General features: G+C 39.8%; 1 protein-coding gene across 2 annotated transcripts in view; it reads left to right on the top strand.

Moving 5' to 3' along the window:
* The window catches only part of LOC121713542 (interleukin-17 receptor E), a 98,301-nt gene that overhangs the window by 43,487 nt on the left and 32,124 nt on the right, over positions 1-22,690 (top strand). For both annotated transcript variants that reach the window (XR_006032847.1, XM_042098225.1), the window contains exons 6-9: positions 1,792-1,964; positions 10,684-10,731; positions 10,907-10,952; positions 11,047-11,204. Coding sequence is in view for 1 of the 2 variants with exons in the window: in XM_042098225.1 (XP_041954159.1) it covers positions 1,792-1,964; positions 10,684-10,731; positions 10,907-10,952; positions 11,047-11,204 (425 nt within the window). In the remaining variant the exon portion in view is untranslated. The remainder of the gene's footprint in view (positions 1-1,791; positions 1,965-10,683; positions 10,732-10,906; positions 10,953-11,046; positions 11,205-22,690) is intronic.

The following is a 22,690-nucleotide window of genomic DNA, read 5'->3' as shown; positions in this document are numbered from 1 at the left end:
AAGGAACTACTCATCCCATAAACCACCACGCCTCACTGAATAATATATAAGCAATGCACGAACCAGCGCAAAATCATTTCCAACCGGCGACAGCACGCGAAACCCTTTCCTCCAAACAGTGATTTTTATATAGTGAATGTGCAGTTAATAGCAGTTATTTCAGGAGTAATCGTGCAAATAATCGTGTTTTGGTATTGAATGTTATATTTACCATCGTGTATTTTATATCGTGTGTGTGAAAGCGGTTAACGTTAGCAACATTGTGCAGTGCTTCGTATCTGACTGCCATCCTGATACATTGACCGGTGCATGGTCTACTCTTGGACCACCATATTCAGTTTGCTGTGAATTATTACACAAAATGTTCATTAAATGTATGAAGAAGTATTTCTAGGTTAATGATGATATGACTCCTACAGTATGAAGGCTACAGTAGCCTAGCTACTAGCTAATTATTAGCTAGTAGCTAGGCCTAGCTAATGTTAACTAGCATTACCAACCTCCCTGCAAAACTCACCACACAACTTTGTAGGTCTTGTCCCTCATGCTGGCCCTTACAAAACCCACAAGCTAACCCTCGGACACACAACAGTCAATAATGTGACCCGATTTAAAATGGTTTTCACCCCTTTGGACACTCTTGATTTCGTCCTTGAAACAGTGAAATATTCACGGGGGCATGGACGGTTTGCTAACCATTTTACTGCAGTGTCTAGCTGCTAGCCGGTGGTAGCATCCAGCTTGCATGTGCTATCAGCTAGCTAGCTAGTTCAAAAGTTGAAGTACTTATTGAGATACAGGGCTTTTTATGCCTCGACTAAGTTGATGTTTCCTATAAACAACAATTCATGTTCATAGAAACAACAAGGTCACTAAAACATTAATGTTAGCAGCATTATAATGACATTATAATGTCTGAAAGGCTAATGATTAGCCTATCGGCTACCTGAAAAGTTAAGTGTTTAAACTAGCATTTACAGTGTTCTATTTGATAGTGTATTGGCCCTGACTGAGTTCGTGTGATATATAAACCACAATCATTGTTGATACAAGTACCAATGTTCGTCTAGAAAGTTTTTATTCACATTAAAATTTTCGCTATAGGCAATAAAAGACTCCGCCATCTTTGTCAATAATTTTCGCTGATAAAGTTTCAAACTATGATCATAACGGACTTTCCACCAATCAGAGGCATCACTGTGGGATTGTGGGATTGTTCAGGATTGTGGGTAATGAAGTACTTATCCAAGACATCGCAATTAAAAGACATTTATTTCAAAACAAGGTTAGTGCCCCTTGAATTTTCGCCCTTTATATGACCATATACAATCGCTTAGTACAGCCGTAGCTGGTTTTGAGTCTACCATGTGCAGTTAGGTTTTTATGGCGTATACCCGAATTGTCAATGGAGAAATTGCATTGAATTCTTACTTCCGGAAACTCCTGTGGGTGGGACTGTGATGCTCTATAAACATACATTTAACTGTCTATCAACCTTCATGTGAAGTTCAAGTACTCCCTTGCAACCTGTATAGCAACCAACATGAATAGCATCTTAGCAACAGCATTAATTAGCATAGCAACCACCATGTCTACCCTAGTAACACCTTTAACTATACATGATATTTTACATCACATTTTTTGCAATTTAATGCACTGCTAATTACTTGGAAACATTAGTTCTGTCTCTGAGCTCCTGAAATATATTCCAACAAAATTTGAATTAGAATCATTTAATGTCAATGACTCACATGTGCTAGTGACATTTCCAATATATTTACTATCCTGCAGGACTTCTGGATGTCTTGTTCTCCAGTGAAATAAGAGTTTATAATAATTCTAAACTGGCATGGCACCCGCTCTGTCCTGCTGAACTTCCCTCTGCAAAACTTTGCTGGAATAGCAGTGCCCGTCTGGCTGACTGTGCAGTTTTACCCAACGCCATACTAGAAGTAGTTGGTCTGGTAGGTATTGTTCAAAGTATGTGATTGAAGCCTTACATTATACTTTTGTAAAAGTGATTTGGGCTTTAAAACGGAAAATCATGTAGCTGTAGTAGTCCAATTCCTTGTGTAATTATGCTGGATTTTGATGTTAAATTGATATTTTTGCTTTAATTGATATTATTTAGGGAAATATCAACATTTTACTTTGTCTTCAAATTTTTACCATCCGTTTTCACAGTTTTGTGATTAAATAAATTAAACAGTAAATAATTTGTATACCAGACATGCTCTAAGGCCATATTTCATGTTTAAAGTCAAGGAAAGACGAATAATTTTGATCACTAAGAAGTTTCCTAGATACATGTTTGTACACCTCTGGTGAAAATCAAATTTTTAATCATGTTAACAACTTTGTTTTAACCGTTTAATGTCTGCTACATTTACCAAAACATATCATGAGCGGAATAAGCAGTCAATAAGCGGCATGGGCTTGTGGCTAACTTGATGGTTTACGTGATCTTATATGATGTGCCAATGTCAGCCTGGTGAAGCTAGAGAAGAGGACAGACAGGCCCGGACACCTCCAGCTGCTTAAATCCTCTTATTTATTAAAATAAGTATGATAACTGAAAAAGATAAATTATGTTGTTTTAATGAACCATTGTTGGCATAGCCATTCAACGGGCCAACAATGTAGCACGTTTGGGTAGCAGCGGTCATATTTACAGATGTGATAAGGAAGATACAGTGATTACTAATGACAACGCGTAAAGATAGCGTAAAGAGGAGATAGGAAAACAAATGAGAACCTATACAAGAAGTCAAATTCTTCTAAATGGAGTGTTACCTTAAATAAAGACTATTAAATGCTATAGATTGGTTTCTGTTCTGTGGGCTGTAACATTGAGTTAGCCTACTGATTTTACGAAGCTGTTAACTTACTACTGCCTGTACAAACACTTTATTAAAGGGAAGTTCTGGTGTTAAAACAACCTTGGGTTTATTTGTGGTTGATAATAGGTTCAAACTTCGTTTGGGAGCAAAATTATGTTAATCTGAGGAATTTTGAGTTAGATCGTTGTTTGCATTAGCAATGAAATGGTTTTTACTGTGTTGCAGTGGGCATACACACACGTCAAAAATAAATCACTATTTTTAAACCACTGACAAAAATAGCCTTACACTTCTGTGGTAATGTTCATATGGATACTACAGATAAATCAAGATATTCTTCCAGCATTGTGCAAATCTGGCTGAATGTGATGCATGTTTTGTACTGTAAGATTCAGCCAGATCTCTGCAGCGCTGCAAGATGTCAAGCGCGCCCAGAACAGAAGTAAGGAACCATTCGGTATTTATGGAATGGACCACCGGAGGAAAATAGGGGAGGGCCATGTCTTTTTATTATTTTAAGGGGCAGTGCTCGAATTATCTTTTTGTCTTTAAGGGGGTCTCTCTATCTCATAAAAAGTTGAGTTGATTAATTGTAATAAAGCGATACAATTAAATAGCCTATTTAATTTGACACTTAACAACTGCCTGGACAACTTTCAGTCAGGTTTCCGGGCTAATCATAGCACAAAAACAGCTTTGCCAAAGTCATAAGTGACATCCAGCTAAATACAGATGCAGGCAAGGCATCCATCCTAGTATTACTGGACCTCATGCAGCCTTCGACACTGTGGACCACAACATATTGCTTCATCGACTGAAACACTAGGTTGGCTTCACAGGTGTTGTAATCAGCTGGCTAAAAATCCTATCTTATGGACAGGACTTTCTCTGTTAAAATTGGAAACTGTTCCTCAACACCAACATATTTGACCTGTGGAGTTCCCCAGGGCTCAATTCTAGGTCCACTGCTTTTCAACCTTTACATGCTCCCACTTGGTCAACTCATAAAGAACAAATCAATCTCCTACCATAGCTACGCTGACGACACACAAATTGATCTACCTCTGATGCCAAATGACTATACCCCCATTGAAACTCTCTGTCAGTGCATTGAAGAGATAGATACATGGATATCGCAGAACTTTCTCCAGTTCAACAAAAATAAAACCAAGGCTGTAGTTTTTGGAAGGAAGGAGGAAAGATGCAAGATTCTGCCTTGCTTGAAATGAAGGGCTTAACTGCGAAGGATGTGGTAAGAAACCTCGGGGTCCTTATAGATAATGATCTAAATTTTAACAGTCACATTAAGGCAGTCACAAAATCAGCATACTTTCATCTTAAAAACATAAATAAACTTAAAGGATTTATGTTGAAGGAGGATCTTGAAAAAATCATTCACACTTTTATTTCTAGTAGGATTGATTATTGCAATTTGCTCTTAACAAGACTCCCCCAAAAGACTTTAAAACCACTACAAATGGTACAGAATAGTGCAGCCAGGGTCCTTATTAAAACAAAAAGAACAGATCATATCAACCCAATCTTAAAGTCCTTACACTGGCTCCCAATTAGATATAGAATTGATTTTAAAGCACTTCTGTTAGTTTTTAAGTCATTGAAGGGGATGGGGCCAAACTACTTGCATGACATGTTCAAACAATATTATCAAACAAGACCCCTTACGGCTCCCACACACAGTTGTGTGCGGTGCAGTGCTGGAGAAGCATCCCATCCACTTTACATGGGCTTACGTCATCCGTTGCCATCTGAATTTTGGGTCCATTGCGTCGCGTTGCTCCCGTCGCTTGCGTTGAGAAGTTCAACTTTTGCTGCACCGACGCGCTATGATAGGCATGATTTGATCCTGGCAAGACAGGAGCTCCCCCAAATCAGATAAACTCAGGGGTTAAAGTGGGGGGAACGGGGTAGAACGCAGTTCCCCCACCTCAGATAAATTAATAAATAAATATATTCTTTCATACCAATGATATAGCGCGATGATATTTTTAAAATAAATGGTGAGTTAATTTTTTTTGTGTAGGCTACCATCAAATTGCAGCCTGCCTGTCCTTCAGGAACACAGAACCATGCTTCACTAACACCCGTTGTCCCCCCTGTTGTCCCTTCCCAACGTTAGGTTCTCACTTCTCATGGGTCTCCTGTCTGATTTGAGTGCACATGTGTCAGTTCACGCATGCAGATGAAGTCGCTGTGTTTACAGTTGCTGTTCCAGCCGAAGCACGTATAGATGTTGGAGGGAAGTTAAAGTCGAAGGTGAAGCAATGTTAAAATTCCACAATTTAAACATGCCAAATGCAGGGCTATATGGCTCTAGCTGTTCATCAGCCGGTCAATGACGAACGTTGCAACCTTTGCACGTTAGGTTAACTGTAAAGTAGTTGGCTGGCACTCCAGCTTGTCAATATTAACAGAGAAAAAACAGCCTATTGTCCATTAATACATGTGTAACCCTTTATTAACGAGTGTGCTCAGGCACTAGTTTCAATCAGTATAAAACAATGGCGCAAACTCGAATGGTGAGCTGGCTGAGATTCCTGAATACCAATAGGCTAATAATTAAAGACAATAAATTCAATAGCGCAGTGCCTCCACTGTAAACATACTACACTTACCTTAGGCTAGTGTATTCCTACAGAATAAGAATTATAGAATGTATGTGTAAATAGTAATCACACTAGTGGTGGATGCATACAGGAATGAATTGCCAATACACCCGAAGTATAATGAAATATAACAATAAAGAATATTTATTCACTAGTAATAATCAAAGGAATGACATTTATAAAATACCTTCAATGAGAAGCAACAGGGAATCAACACCCTGACAAGTAGACTAATGTTACGTTATGAGTGAACAATTCACTCTGAGGGGAGCAGGGTGAACCTTAATGTTAAAGTTAACAGATAGCAGCTAACGGTTAAATACACTGTTAGCTTAAGCTAAACTGTTCCCAATATAGATAGATAGATAGATACTTTATTGAGATTCCTGAAAAAAAACATTGAATCACTTAATCTTTGAGTTCATACAAACCCTTGTACCAAAAAACCTTGTGTGCCAGGCATTCTTGAGATATCACACTCAAGGTGGGTTTGACCTTGACATTTGACTTCATCATTGAGTCCAAACAAATGTTCACACCAAATTTGAAGCATGTACGTCAAGCCGTTCTGAAGTTGTGACACAAGCACGAAAGCTGGTCTTGTAGTTCAGAGAAAGCCTAATGGTATGCAATGCAAGACTACCTGCAAAACGGGGCTTTCAGTTGGTGTTGATGACTGCTCATTCTGCACCCAGATAACAATTAGTCATTGAACCTATGTTAAAATCAACATTACTTTGTCAACGTTAAAATCATTGAATCAACGTCGCACTGCAACATTTATTCTACATCAGTTTTGCACCCTTCATTAATATTGAAGCAACGTTGAAATTCTAACTACAGATCAACGGGATTTCAATGGTATTTCCACTAAAATAAAAAAAAACTAAAACAATGTTGAAATTACAACCAAACTAAAGATCAACGTGATTTCAATGGTATTTCAATTGATATTAAACCTCAGTAAACCACTGTTAGCCTAATCTGGCAAAATATTGGAAAATTCATATCCTGCTTTATCTACAGCCAGGATAAATTTGGCTAGGCCTAGATATGTCTTGTTTAGGCTACACAAGCTTGCATAAATAACCATTGACAACTTGTTATTATTATTATATATATTTATTATATATATATATATATTACTCTTCATCTAGAAATTCACGTGTACTGTGTTTTCCTGCCATCCACAGCATCCATAGCAGTTGCAGTCAGCCTGATCCTCCAGTAGCAGAGTGAAGAGGCACCTAACAGAAATAGAAGGGGGGGGGGGGGGGGGGGACAGCTGTTTGCTAAATATGTTCAACTGAACAACAAACTAACAGCTAAGCCTACAATCAAGTCATTTTACGCCACAACCTACCACTCATACAAACGTTGCTAAACAGTTAACGTTAACGCCAGCTTGCTTGCTTGCTTGAGTAGAAGATAACTAGCCGAGTCGTTTTAAACAGACTTCACACACTCCATTCGAATAAAAAACACAAATTAATTGTAACTTACATTGGGTGTGGTAGAAAAACGTAAGTTTCATTCAGGAGACACCAAGAGCGTAAACTTTCTTCATGACACTAGGCGAAAGCTACTGCGCATGCACACAACTTAAGCTACATTTATACGGTGACGATGAAAAGAGAAGACGCAGAAGTGGCATCTCGTCTTCATTTTTTTATTCGCGTTTAGACGAGCATTCTCAGGGGGAAATCTTTGTTTATATGAAGACGCAAGACTATGTGATAATCGATTGGATATGCATTCCAGACCGCTGCGTGGTGGTATGATAGAACCCCGGTACGTCACGCGCAGACATTCTAATTTGACAGTTTAGCCAGAGAGGTAATCAAGGATCTTTGGTTTAGCCGTTTAGACGGAGACGCAACCCGGGTCGTCTTCAAAACTCTACACTCTGGAAGGAGTCTTCAGATTTTTGCGTCTTCAAGCCCCGATGGCGGGGTCGCCATGTAAACGAAAGGCACTTATGATAAAATATTTTGTCGTCTTCCTTCGCAATCGTTCTCGTATAAACGGCCCTTTAATTACAGGATGTGTAGTTTTAGGGAGCGCCAGATTGTATGCATTAGTAGTTGAGACAGTTGGATTCACAGGTGACACCTGTGCCAGTGTTCTGATTAGCCCGGGAACTACTCTGGGAGCTTAACGAGCGCAGCTGGCTTTAGGCCATTATGACATCATAAGAAGAAGAAGAAGAAGCCAGGAAATTTCAAGATAGTGGATTTCATCCACTATAATAACCCAACCCAAGCGCTGGCCGTTGGAGCTCATTGGTGCACTGAAGTCAGCTCTATGAGCTGGAAGGCAGGGTAGCCACCGCTACAATGCCCGTCCGACTCGCCGGTCGCTCATGGCGGAGACTGAGTGTGTGTGTGTGTGTGTGTCAGTGTAAGTGTACTCACGAACGGATGGTTTCACTCCACTCAGCCAAACCGACGACAGTTGTCCAGGTGCAGATGGGAGGCAAGCAGCTGCCTTGAGTTGAGTTGTAGTTGATGTGTTGTTTATGCATGAGGTCATTAATGACAGACTATGAACTCATGTAAATTCCTGATGATTTATATAAAGGAGTGAAGTAATACAATCATGAATTCATTTATGCATGAATTCATGATAATTCATGTACCCTTACCATAAAATGTTACCGGCAAACCATATATCACAATAAACAACAGGTCCTACCGTTTATAAGGATATAAAGCATGCCTCTGTACAATAATCGGTTCCCGACTAATCCGGTTTAGCAACACATTTCTACATGGTCTCCAACTTTTGGGCCAAAATGTACTAAACTTTTTATGTCAGTAGCCTGCATACATGTTTGTAAAATGTTTAGCCAGAGTATCCCACCATCATGGTTCATATATTGCCAGATTACAGACAATCCTGCCTAAACAGATAGGAATATATATGTCTACTGGCATGCTTCCTAGTGATATTAATGCAAAAAAATATGAAGGGGAAAAAATCATACTTTCCCAGATGGGTAGCTGAGAATGGAAAAGGAAGCTATAGCATGTAGCCTATAGATGGTCATTTCAATGACTTATCTTTGATTAACTATCTCAGCCATCACCAAATGGCGGACCGCGGTCCGAGTCCGGACCGTGACGTGATCCTATCCGGACCCAGACCATAATAGCCTAATTTAGATTTTCACGTAAGATTTCAAAGCTGCGCTAAATGTTTCGTTGGTTAGGATAACAGCATTTACTTCAGGAGCTTCAGGAACCATCATTTCGCTTGCTGCTACTCAGCCAGTGAAATCTGTGAATTCTGATAAAGTCGAGTCAGTGAGTAAAGTAGCCTACTATGGAGAAGAGACTGCCTGAAACGAGCGAGGAGAGGAGACGGGACGAGAAACAATCAGATGGATATCTAAGTTAACGATAAGTAGCCTAAGTTATTTTCAAATCATCGATTGCTCAAAGAGGAGAAAGCTAGACAGCGAGACGAACAGAGCTTTATATAACGATACGGGGGCAATACCACGCAAAACTGTCACGTCCGTAACGCCAACTAAATATGGATGTGACAGTTTTGCGCGGAATTGCCCTGGACTTCTTCTAGCCTATAGCCTATATTCTGAGACAGGCGATTTTAAGCGCCAATTTGAAGCACCTCTACTAGACAAAGCATATATTTTGAGCAAGCATAGGGTAGGCTAGGCCCATTCAACAGTGAACTGAGACCACAGAATATTTTACGATTTAAAAAGGCAATATGATTGATCCACCACAATCTAGTTAAGCCTACATGCACTCACTGCCCAACAACGTGATATTCCTGGGTTTCCAGGATTTCGGGTCAACATAAAAAAAACTAAAAATAAATAAATTAAACTTGCTGATTAATGGGTTCAAGGAACCAGCTGTGGAATATCCATCCTTGTCTCAGCTCAAATTTTATTTTAAGTTCACGTTAAGATCTTAAAAATAGCCAAGGCTACTCAGTTTTTTCTCCCCAATTAGGCTACTCTTATCTTGCCTTATTTCTCCTCATTTCGAATGTTGCCTTTTAGGCTACTTATTTTATTAGGCCTAGGCCTACCATCATCTATTTCTTGAATTTCCCCTTGGGGATCAATAAAGTATCTATCTATCTATCTATCTATCTATCTATCTAAAACTAGGCTCCATCCATCCATCTTAATATTATTACATACATATACATAGCCTAAACACGCACGTTAAACATTATGATGCTCCGGACCTTTGCTTGAGGAAATTTTCCGTAACTGGACCTTGCTGAAGATTAATTGAATACCCCTGAACTATCTGAACAGCACAGGTGACCACTTCTGTATAATTTCATGGAGTGCTGAAATGTACACTTTTGACCATTTCTGAACTGTGAAACTCAGCAAATATGTTTTGTAGCTGTGAACTTATTGCTGTAGGCTATCATCATCATGACTATTCCACCTAGTGTGTGCAAAACAGTTTCGGCTACAGTACAAACATTTCCATCCATAGATAAAAATAAGCAAATCTAACCTCTGAATTTATTTTCAAAGTACACCAGATTGAAGCATTTAAATGTTAAAATACTGTATACAACATTTTCTTACGGGGGAGCATGCCCCCAGACCCCCCTATGGGGGCTTGTGTCCCAGTGTAGCTTAGGTCTAGTGACACCCCTAGTATTTCAATATGGGGGCTATTTTGACTGACACTGATATACCCGTATGGTATGTCCGTGCTAACCGTACTTGAAACTGTTCTATGACTCATTCATGTAACCATGAGGCTGATCAAAACAAATATCACCAATTAAATCCACTTCCTGTTTTGATGTGGCCTGGCATACAAATCAGTTTCCTGTCACTGTGCCCTCATTTGAAGTATGCACTATGCCTTTGCCATTTATCATACTCATGCCAATTTTGAACAAGGTACATCTGGTTAAGTGTTTTGTCTCTGAAAATCAAGTGCCCACCATTACCCATCCTTGTTTGAAAAAGTGCCCACCATTAAATCCTTGTTTTTTTTTTTTTTTTTTTTTTTTTAAACTAAATGGACAATAGAAATTTGAAGACAAATAAATCTTGACATAGTACGTCTGTACTAGCAATACTTGCAAACAAATAAAACATCATGTTCCAGTGAAATGCTTAAACGTAGTGAAATACATTATGAGATCATATTGATTATACTGTATTCTCTGAAGTGGATGAAATTTGTGAATTTCCCCATTTCTGCTTTCAGAACTACGATGTGTCTGATGTGGACAGGCACCCACAAATGTGTATTCAGGTAATGCTGTGTGTCGTAATCAATTAAGCAGTGGATCATGAACACAAAGCTGATAAATGAAAATGTTAACATCATGCTTACAATTTATGATTTTGTTTATGTATTGTTACATAACATTGCTGTTGCTATCATTTTGTTTGGTTTAGTAAAGAGTGACACTTTTTTACTTTCATAGTTTTCTTTGAATAACAGCCACTATGTCCACTGCCCCTTCAAGTTTGGTAAGTACATATGACTAAGAAAACTAGCTTTTAATCAAAGCATTAAAATATTAAATTGTGATGACTGCTCATTTTCATCCCTGTGCTTTTTCAGGTCATGTCTACGAGTGGGAAGTAACTAAGTTAGCAATATTTGCTGGACACATACGGGTATCGATTACATCCACAATTCCAGCATCTTTTGCAGGCCAGCTGTGTGCCAATTTCGCAGAAGAATGTGTTTTTATAGGAAATGAACATTATATCAGCATGGTAAGTGTAAGATAAGAATATACCTCAAAATACATTAATCCTTTCAAGAACACTACAAATCATTGTTGTCTGGTGAGTATCAGGTATGTCCAAAACGGTTATTTTTTAAGAAATAAAAAGTGTGATTTCAGAATAATTGCTCTTTGTGTCATCAAAGTTGGTACAGTGTCTATACAATACCCTCCAGAATTATTGGCACCTCTGCTAAAGAGAATACGAAGCAAGGGATTTAAGACCATTGGTCTTTACAAAATCTCCCCAGATTGTCCAGAAAGTCCATACTTGTGCATTCTCCTCTTTGACTTTTAGTGTCTTGGCAGAGATTGACAGATTTCCTTTGAAAATGTTCAGGTTTTTCTTGGTGTTCATGATACTGTGCACCTTAATTAGGTTCCCTAAGCCTTTGGGAATAAAAACAGCCCCACAATAGCACAGCACCTCTACCATAATTCTCATTAGGCATGGGGTTCTTTTCAGTATAGTTATTCTTCTATGTACGCCAAACACACCTAAAGTATTTCTAGCCAAAAAGCGCAATTTTCATTTAGGCCCCTATTTTGCACCCTGTCGCATGGCGTAAAACTCATTTTCCACCCGGCGCAAAGTTTATTTTCTTATTTTGCATTTCTATTTTTTAAACAATGTGCCCAGGGGTGTGGTAATTAACAACCTAGGGAGTGACCTAGTGCATTGTCTAAAAAATCGTTATTGTACACCACCTGAAACGTATTACGCCACTGACCAAGAGAAACCTAGTCAGAAGTCTATGGCGAGTTGTTTATGTTATTTTAAGAGCCCATTGTCAACAGTCATATTGGCCGGTGCACGAAGCACCAATTTTTATCCTCCATGAACACGCACCAGTGCACATCCATGCAAAACATTAGAAATTACGATTAGGCTACAGTGGGAAACATAATTAGAACTAGACTGCATTTCCGGCGGGAACTGCGAAAGTGTGCTTGCCCTGGTCAGGTCACCAACGTGAGCAGACAATGGCATACGCTATGCTGAACCTGGCTTGATCCAGGCATTGTAACAGTGCCTTTCAGTGTTGGAGCAGTGGCAATATCTCAAAAGCTCTAGGAGAGGGCTATTCAACTATTGGCTTGCGGGTTGAATGCGGTTCGTTGGATTTTACCTTTGGCCTGCCTTCGAATTTAGCTTCTATGTCACGCGTCTTGCGCCTCTCAAACTGGGCTATCAGGTAACCTAGAGAGGAATTGAAATTATGAAATATGACCAAGGCATTAAAAAGCTGCTTGTTTGTCAGGATACTTTTTCACTGATTTATTTTAAAAAATATGAGCTATGAGTGTGAATGTTATATATTCCATACGACAAATTATGTTTTACTGGTTTATTTGACAAATAATCTATATGGATTTGCTCTATAAAGACCTTATGTCTGTTTGGGATTGTTTTGTGAGCCTGGGGTTGTTTTGAGAGCCTATTGATGTAGTCTATCTCAGATGTATCTCAGAATAAAGGAATACTTCATATTACTCTAAACCATCGTCTGTAAATCAGGCAGCCCACTTCCATACAGTGGGTCCCATTAAGAAATGGCCACTTCATTCGTGCTTACCGTGATTCACACAGCAGCATTATTAAATTAATCTGTCACCATATGCCTACGTTTGCAAAGAAAACATTTTAATTTGATTCACATGAAATGTTACATTTAATGTACATGTTGACAATGAGTAGGCTAGTTTTGGTTGTTGGTGGTGTTATTGCACCCCTTAATTATGCCTACAATGCAAGTTCCCTCGCGATTGTTAGCTCCTGTAGACAATATAGACGCATTTCAAAACATCGCGTTAGGAGTCCTCGCCACTTCTTTTAAGCTGTCACAGACTTAGGTGCTACTTTTAGGGCTAAAGTGCTTCGTGAATTACTGTTAGTAAAAAAAATAGCAGTCCTAAAGTTACAAGTGACGAAGTTACGAGTGCAAGCATCTCATATTAAATGACCATGACATTACGCTAAACAACATAAATACCAATTAGCAACATACATCTCCTCCCTAGCCACACAAGAAGTTATTGATACTTAATCTCTGCTTAGCATGCTTCTCCGCTTAGCATTCTAATAACAGAAGGGGCACATTTATGTTGACCACTACAACATGACTCATGTCTGTAACTCTATAAAACACTTTTCATAAAGGACGCACACCGTCCAGCACAGTTCTACACATGGAAACCGATATTTTGGGCACTTGTTTGGCCACGAACTCGTCACTCTGAAACTGGACTACTGTAGGCTGCACCCAGGGTTGCTATTCAGGATGTGTTCATTAGTCCATGTACCAAGTTTGGTGTTGATACGAGAAAGTCTTGCTAATTATAGCACCCCTAGTGGGCAAAAGTCACCAAATGTATTGTGTGTCCTCAGGCTGTGGCCACGAGTCTATGTACCAAGTTTGAGGTTGATACGAGAAAGTATTGCTAATTATAGTGCCCCTAGTGGTCAAAGTACAAATGTATTGTGTGTCCTCAGGATGGGGTCCCAAATCCATGTACCAAATTTGGTTTTGATACGTGAAAGTGTTGCTGAGATAGGAGTTGACTTCCTGTAACTCCAGCGCCCCCATAGTGGTCAAAAGTCATCAAATTTATTGAGCCTCCTCCAAATTGGGTCCTGAGCCAATGTAGTGAGTTTGATTTTGATACGTGAAAGCTTTGCCGAGATCTGAGTTCACTTCCTGTTTGGCGGCTTTGCCGCCAATTTTGATTGGTCGTGACTGGTGACCAGTTTTGAGTATAGGTCTCAAAGGCAATGCATTTATGAGACAAGGTCTGAAGATCATCTGTGCCAAGTTTCATGAAAATTGGATGCAATTTGTGACCTGTGAAAACTTTTAAGTGTTTTTGATGAAATCCAATATGGCGGTCCAATCAATTATGTTAATGTAAAAAGTTGATATGTGTCAGCCTAAGGACCTCCCAAAGTATTAACAGAGATCACTAATATGTTTTAATTTCAAACACATCACCCCATAGAGGCCAAATCGTAGTTCTGTTAATTATAGTGCCACCTGTAGGTCAAAAGTCATGAAATTTATTGAGCCTCCTCTTAATTGGGTCCTGAGCCCATGTAGTGAGTTTGGTTTTGATATGTGAAAGCCTTGCCAAGATCTGAGTTCACTTCCTGTTTGGCGGCTTCGCCGGCAATTTTGATTGGTCGTGACTGGTGACCAGTTTTGAGTATGGGTGTCAAAGGCAATGCAATTATGAGACATGGTCTGAAGATCATCTGTGTCAAGTTTCGTGAAAATTGGATGAAGTTTGTGACCTGTGAAAACTTTTAAGTGTTTTTGATGAAATCCAATATGGCGGTCCAATCAATTATGTTAATGTCAAAAGTTGATATGTGACAGCCTAAGGACCTCCCAAAGTATTGATAGAGATCACTAATATGTTTTAATTTCAAACACATCACCCCATACAAGCCAAAACGTAGTTTTGTTAATTATAGCGCCACCTGTAGGTCAAAAGTCATGAAATTTATTGAGCCTCCTCTTAATTGGGTCCTGAGCCCATGTAGTGAGTTTGGTTTTGATATGTGAAAGCCTTGCCGAGATCTGAGTTCACTTCCTGTTTGGCGGCTTCGCCGCCAATTTTGATTGGTCGTGACTGGCAACCAGCTTTGAGTATGGGTGTCAAAGGCAATGTAATTATGAGACATGGTCTGAAGATCATCTGTGTCAAGTTTCGTGAAAATTGGATGAAGTTTGTGACCTGTGAAAACTTTTAAGTGTTTTTGATGAAATCCAATATGGCGGTCCAATCAATTATGTTAATGTCAAAAGTTGATATGTGACAGCCTAAGGACCTCCCAAAGTATTGATAGAGATCACTAATATGTTTTAATTTCAAACACATCACCCCATACAAGCCAAAACGTAGTTTTGTTAATTATAGCGCCACCTGTAGGTCAAAAGTCATGAAATTTATTGAGCCTCCTCTTAATTGGGTCCTGAGCCCATGTAGTGAGTTTGGTTTTGATATGTGAAAGCCTTGCCGAGATCTGAGTTCACTTCCTGTTTGGCGGCTTCGCCGCCAATTTTGATTGGTCGTGACTGGCAACCAGCTTTGAGTATGGGTGTCAAAGGCAATGTAATTATGAGACATGGTCTGAAGATCATCTGTGTCAAGTTTCGTGAAAATTGGATGAAGTTTGTGACCTATGAAAACTTTTAAGTGGTTTTGATGAAATCCAATATGGCGGAGGTCCAATATGGCGGAAAGTAACGTAATAGGAGTCATTGAACTCAGGTCCGTCAAGGGGTTCCAACTATATATGGATGTTCAAAATTGGACATATGGTTCAAAAGTTAAGTGCAAGGATGCAACGCCAACTTTGACACATTGGTGGCGCTAGACTGCCTGGGGTTCAGACTTGAAAATTTGTGAAATGGAATATGGGAATGTATGGAATGAATGTGCCAACTTTTTACTGTACGGTTCTATGGGCTGCCATAGACTTCCAGAGGAGAGGAATTATAATAATAAGAAAAGGTACAAAAACTATGGGTTGCCGCGCAGCTTCGCTGCTTGGCCCCCAAATATAGCTGCAAGCAGCAATGTGGGGGCCAAGCAGTTGAGCAGGAGTTGTCATGGCAACCCAATGTTGCTACATTATACACACGCCCAATTAACCCCCCCGTCCCACACACACACATATACACAGATAAACTTCCTCCACCACACACCCCAATGGCTCCCCACAGACACGCACACCTCAAACATCACCAAATGTATTGTGCGTCCTCAGGTTGTAGTCACGAGTCCACATATCAAGTTTGGTGTCAATACAAGAAAGTGTTGATAATTATAGTGCCCCTAGTGATCAAAGGTCACTAAATATATTGTGCATCTTCAGGATGTGTTCCCGAGTCTATGTACCAAGTTTGGTGTCGATACGAAAAAGTTTTGCTAATTATAGCGCCCCTAGTGGTCAAAGGTCACTAAATGTATTGCCCTTATTCAGGATGTGGTCCCGAGTCCAAGTACCAAGTTTGGTGTCGATACGAGAAAGTGTTGCAAATTATAGCACCCCTGGTGGTCAAAGGTCGCTAAAATTATTGTATGTCCTCAGGATGTGCCCCCGAGTCAATGAGCCAAGTTTGGTTTCGATACGTGAAAGCATTGAAATATGAGCCCACTTCCTGTGATTATAGCGCCACATAGTGGTCAAAATTTACCACATTTCTTGAGCGTCCTCCTGATTGGGTCCTGAGCCCATATACCTAGTTTGGTTTTGATATGTGAAAGCATTGCTGAGATATCACTTCACTTCCTGTTTGGCGGCCAAACTTGATTGGTTGTCACAGGCGACAGGTTTCATATATGGCTCCGAAGAGCAATACATTTATGAGTCATGGTCTGACGATCATCTACGTCAAGTTTCGTGAAAATCGGAGAAACTTCGTGACCTTTGATGCCTTTTAAATGTTTTTGGTGAAATCCAATATGGCGGTTGAATCAATTATGTTGACGTCACATGTTGGCATGTGTCGGCCTAAGGACCTCTCAAAGTATTAATAGACATCACTAATATGTTTTAATTCCAAACACGTCACCCGTTACAGGACAAAATGTAATATTGCTAATTATAGCGCCACCTATAGGTCAAAAGTCATCAAATTTATTGAGCCTCCTCCTAATTGGGTCCTGAGATCATATACTGAGTTTGATTTTGATACGTGAAAGCCTTGGTGAGATATCACTTCACTTCCTGTTTGGCGGCTTCGCCGACAAACTTGATTGGTCACGACGGGCGACATGTTTTGAATATGGCTCCAAAAAGCAATGCATTTGTGAGTCATGGTCTGAAGATCATCTGCATCAAGTTTTGTGAAAATCGGACAAACTTTATGACATTTGATGCCTTTTAAGTGTTTTTGATGAAATACAATATGGCGGAAGATCCAACATGGCGGAAATTGACGTCATGGGATGCGTCGAGTTCGGTCTCATCCAAGGATTCCAAATATACCTTAATGTTCAAAAAGTGGTGTACGGTTCAAACGTTAAGTGCATAGATGTAATAAAAAATTTGAAATGTGGCGCTAGAGCACTCGAAGTGCACTTTGTAAAATCATTGTAAAATCATTGTCGAAGTAAACTTTGATAAATTAAAGATATGACTGAACCAAATCAATGTGCCGAATATCCCAACTTTTTACTGTATGGTTCAATGGCAAATTAGCGTTTCGTTATAATAATAATAAGAAGAGGAATACGTAGAATCACTATGGGTTGCCTCGCAGCTTCGCTGCTTGGCCCCCAAATATAGCTGCAAGCAGCAATGTGGGGGCCAAGCAGTTGAGCAGGAGTTGTCATGGCAACCCAACGTTGTTACATTATACACACACCCAATTAACCCCCCATCCCACACACACACATATACACAGATAAACCTCCTCTCCCACACACCCCAATAGCCCCCCACACATACGCATGCCTCAAACATCACCAAATGTATTGTGCATCCTCAGGTTGTAGTCACAAGTCCACATACCAAGTTTGGTGTCGATACGAGAAAGTGTTGATAATTATAGTGCCTCTAGTGGTCAAATGTCACTAAATATATTGAGCGTCTTCAGGATGTGGTCCCGAGTTCTTGTACCAAGTTTGGTGTCAATACGAGAAAGTGTCGCAAATTATAGCACCCCTAGTGGTCAAAGGTCGCAAAATTGATTGTGCATCCTCAGGATGTTGTCACAAGTCCACATACCAAGTTTGGTGTCTATACGAGAAAGTGTTGATAATTATAGCACCCCTAGTGGTCAAAAGTCACCAAATGTATTGTGCATCCTCAGGTTGTAGTCACGAGTCCACATACCAATTTTGGTGTTGATACAAGAAAGTTGTGCAAATTATAGTACCCCTACTGGTCAAAGGTTGATAAAATTATTCTCTGTCCTCAGGATGAGGTCCCAAGTCCATATACTAAGTTTGGTTTTAATATGTGAAAGCATTGCTGAAATATGAGCCCACTTCTTGTGATTATTGCGCCACCTATAGGTCAAAAGTCATCAAATTTATTGAGCCTCCTCCTAATTGAGTCCTGATACCCTGTACTGAGTTTGGTGTTGATACGCTAAAGCCTTGCTGAGATCACTTCACTTCCTGTTAAACGTGATTGGTCGTCACAGGCAACCAGTTTTGAATATGTCTCCAAAAAGCAATGCGTTTATGAGTCATGGTCTGACGATCATCTGCGTCAAGTTTCATGAAAATCGGAGAAACTTTGTGACCTTTGATGCCTTTTAAATGTTTTTGGTGAAATCCAATATGGCGGTCGAATCAATTATGTTGACGTCACATGTTGGCTTGTGACCTCTCAAGGTATTAACAGATATCACTAAAATGCTTTAATTCCAAACACGACCCATTACAGGCTAAAACATAATTTTAATAATTATAGCGCCACCTATAGGTCAAAAGTCATCAAATTTATTGAGCCTCCTCCTAATTGGATACTGAGACCCTGTACTGAGTTTGGTGTTGATACGCGAAAGCCTTGCTGAGATCACTACACTTCCTGTTTTCTTCCATCTTCATTGGTCGCGACGGGCGATGGGTTTTGAATATGGCTCCAAAAAGCAATGCATTTGTGCGTCATGGTCTGAAGATCATCTGCGTCAAGTTTTGTGAAAATCGGACAAACGTTATGACATTTGATGCCTTTTAAGTGTTTTTGATGAAATACAATATGGCGGAAGATCCAACATGGCGGATATTGACGTCATGGGGTGCGTCGAATTCGATCTCATCCAAGGATTGCAAATATACCTTAATGTTCAAAATGTGGTGTACGGTTCAAACGTTAAGTGCATAGATGTAATAAAATATTTGAAACGTTGGTGGCGCTAGAGCACTCCAAGTGCAGACTTGAAACTTTGATAAATTAAAGATATGACTGAACCGAATCCATGTGCCGAATATCCCAACTTTTTACTGTATGGTCCAATGGCAAATTAGTGTTTCGTTATAATAATAATAATAAGAATACGTAGAATCACTATGGGTTGCCTCGCAGCTTCTCTGCTTGGCCCCCAAATAAGTGTGCTGCTTTGCAAGCACACGTAATAATAAGAAAACTTAAGAAGAACAATAAGTGTGCTTGACATTACGAAATACAATGCATTACGAAAAGATATTACGAAAAACAATGCATTTGCAAATTGGTAATGACGGTTAAAAGTGAGAGCACAGCTGAAGACGCACGATCACGAAATATAAGCAACTCCTCTGCAGCAGGGATGGATTACTGCACGGGCCTACCCGGCCCAGGCCCAGGGGGTCAAGGGGCCCTGAAGCCCAAGCCTTTGCATGGAATCATTGCCTCAATATCAACAAATCATCATCCCCAAAATGCACCAGAATACAGGAAATCACATCAAACAAGTTAAAAATGTTCTGGGGGAGGACCCCCAAACCCCCCTCCCACATATACGACAATTAGTGGGGGGCCCTTAATACATCTGGGCCCAGGGGCCCGAAAGTTCATAATCCGCCCATGCTCTGCAGGATAAATGTTGTTTTATTTAGTCATTTGAAAAATATTAGTTTTTATTAAGTGTGGCTTTTTCCAGTCTATGTTTTCGATGGTAACCCATTGTCAGTCAATAGTGAAAGTAACTTACCGCGTATAATTGCCTTGTCGTTGACTGACACCATGGTGAAGTTAGTTTCACTTTGCCAATGAGTTCAAATAATAGACGAGTGCAAATGCGTAAAGGCTATGCTAAGTTTTAGTAAAGCATGGTTTAGTGGAATGACTGTTCCATACGGTCTCGTAAGCAGACTCCTTCAAATGTGCCGTTGACTGTCAAAATACCGATGCGTTCTTTGACGTCGCACGTTGCACCGTTAAAGGGAATGACATGTCATTCTCATTGGTTTAAATGATGTTTTGCCCCAAATACACCCATGACTGATTAAGAAACCTAGGAACACCTTGTTGCGCCATGCGCTCGACCTTTGATAACGAAAACACTCCCAGTGTGGACTGGACATCCTATTTGAATAAGCTTTTGACTAGTGACGATGCGCTTTAGACTGTCATGATAGGGCCCTTAATCTGACAATAGACCACACTTCCAGACAAAGTCACTGTATCATTCAGTAACTCCTGCCATTTACATTGGTAATTAAATGACTGGACAGGCTTTTTTTTTTCGGGACTTGGTGATCCCAAGATGATATTTGCCTATCTTACCATCCTCCATACTGTACGTGGGGGTAAGATAACCATGGGTCTTTGTCCAAGCATGTTTGTCACATTTCCAGTAGATTAGAACCTTTCAATCATTGTGTTAACTGTAAATAAAGTATCTAGTTTTTATAGATATTCCCTGACTTACAAATGCCAACACACTTTTTTTATTTAAATGTAGTGTATTCTCTTGTTGTTCCCATGTTGAAAAATGACTAGGGTTGCAAAATTCCGGGAATTTTCAAAGTTTCCATGTGAATTAACGGGAATATATGGGAATTAACGGGAATATATGGGAATTAACAGGAATAAACGGGAATTAAAAGGAATAAACTGGGACTTTTTAATATGGCAAATTAGGCAAGACAGGGAACTTGTGGACAAAACCCCATCTTGCATCTAATATTAGTTAAAACAACCTGATTTAATGCAATTTCAGTCGAATTTCTACCCTGCACATACAGTGGGCGTTGATTTCAAATGGCCACTTCAGTCGCGCATTACTCGGCGTAAAGCTGTGTGAAACTTTAGTACCACTTTCAGCCACTGTGCGTCGCTCTGCCACTGTACATTGTTCATTGTTGCCGAGAGAAATCCCAGCCTACGAATTCAATAACAAAATAAATCATGCATAATTAAACATTACCTCGATTTAGGCTACTTGGGTATGGCTTAAGGCTTGACTACACAGTGGTAACGAAAATCGAAATCTGCTTTTGATAGCCTACCGGTGCCGCTCCACAAAACGAAAAAATATCTTCATTTGCTGTCTACGTAATTGTCAGTGTTGGGTAACGCAACTACGCAAATCAAAACAGTGTCTTGTGTGACAATTGAGCCAGTAGAGACATAACTGTTTAGAATTAATCTATAGCCTTGGGTAGGCTTCTGCACAGAAAACAATGTTGTTGGCGATTTAATACTATCTAGCGACATTTTTAACAGCCTACGCAATAGAGGCTTAGACAACTAGGCTATGACCCACATTTTGGTTTCGTACATTAATTTGCCCTACTTCTTGACTGCAATGTAGTCAATTGACAAAATGTCATTTTTATTTTTCTGTACAATAAACAAATACATCTGCTTTATGCCGCAGAATTACATACATTCATATTTGGCTGACTTCTGCAGACACGCAAAAAAACACTGCCACTTCCCTCCCCATATTCCACTGATCACACATCAGACATCAGGGGTGCGTTTCCCAAAAGCTAACTACGCTTAACCCAGATTCAAACTCTTGGACAGGGGATTGATAACTGCAGTACACAACTGTTTCACCAGCACATTTAAATGACACCTGTTAAACGTTAATTCAAAGCAGTGGTTAATTTACAAGGTCAGTCTATATGAACCAATGAATTAACTTGATGACCCTGAGAAAAACAGATTTCACGGATTAAACTAAGGTAGTCCAAGTCTCTGTTACTGTATGTGCAGGTGTGCCTGTCACCTGCTACTAAACGTCATTAACCACCTTAGTCCAGACTACTGAAGTTTGGAAACTATCATGGTCCAAACTTACAAGTACTATGTAAGTACGACAGTTTTGGGAAACAGTCGTAACTTACATGTTGGTTAGTTGAACGATGCATCGTACCACGTTAGTAAAAAGCTAACCTCCGTAGTTGTACGGGAAACGCACCCCTGTTTATTTTATTTTATGAAGCCTATACAGTAGATCACCTGCCACATTCTCACTTGCAATAGAAAGATGCAATAGCCATTGGTCAAGTATTGAGTATAAACCAATTAAGATAGTAGCCTATACAAAAAGTACTTTATACTATCATAAAAATTTGTTAAAACGAATAGCAATTTGCAATTTGACAAAACACTGGATTAAATATCTAATTGCCTCTCCCTTCAGTGCTATGAGTCTGTTGATGACTTTGTCCAGGCCTCAGGCCCCTCCTCCTCCTGGACAATAGGCCAGAGGTGGAGAGGTGGAAAGGTGAGTTGTTGGGGGCAGGGCCGGATTAACAATTCATACAAACACACACACACACACAATTCAAAAGGGAAAGCACTGCTCATTGCAAAATGCAAAGTGCAGAACCTTTAAAGGTAAACAGGCCTATAACTTGACTAAAACTGGCCTATAACTTGACTAAAACCGTGCAAAACTGGAGGTACACCTGTTATCTGAGCAGTGTATGTCCTCATTTTGCGAATGCGAGGACGATATGAGCCTGTTGCATTTTAGATGTCCGAGTCACGCATAATGTTTGAAAACCACTGGCTCGTAA

The sequence above is a fragment of the Alosa sapidissima genome, chromosome 7, assembly GCF_018492685.1.
Source record: "Alosa sapidissima isolate fAloSap1 chromosome 7, fAloSap1.pri, whole genome shotgun sequence".
Lineage (NCBI taxonomy): Eukaryota > Metazoa > Chordata > Actinopteri > Clupeiformes > Clupeidae > Alosa > Alosa sapidissima.
Note: the sequence above shows the minus strand (reverse complement) of the source record. Positions and strands in the feature narration are given on the sequence as shown.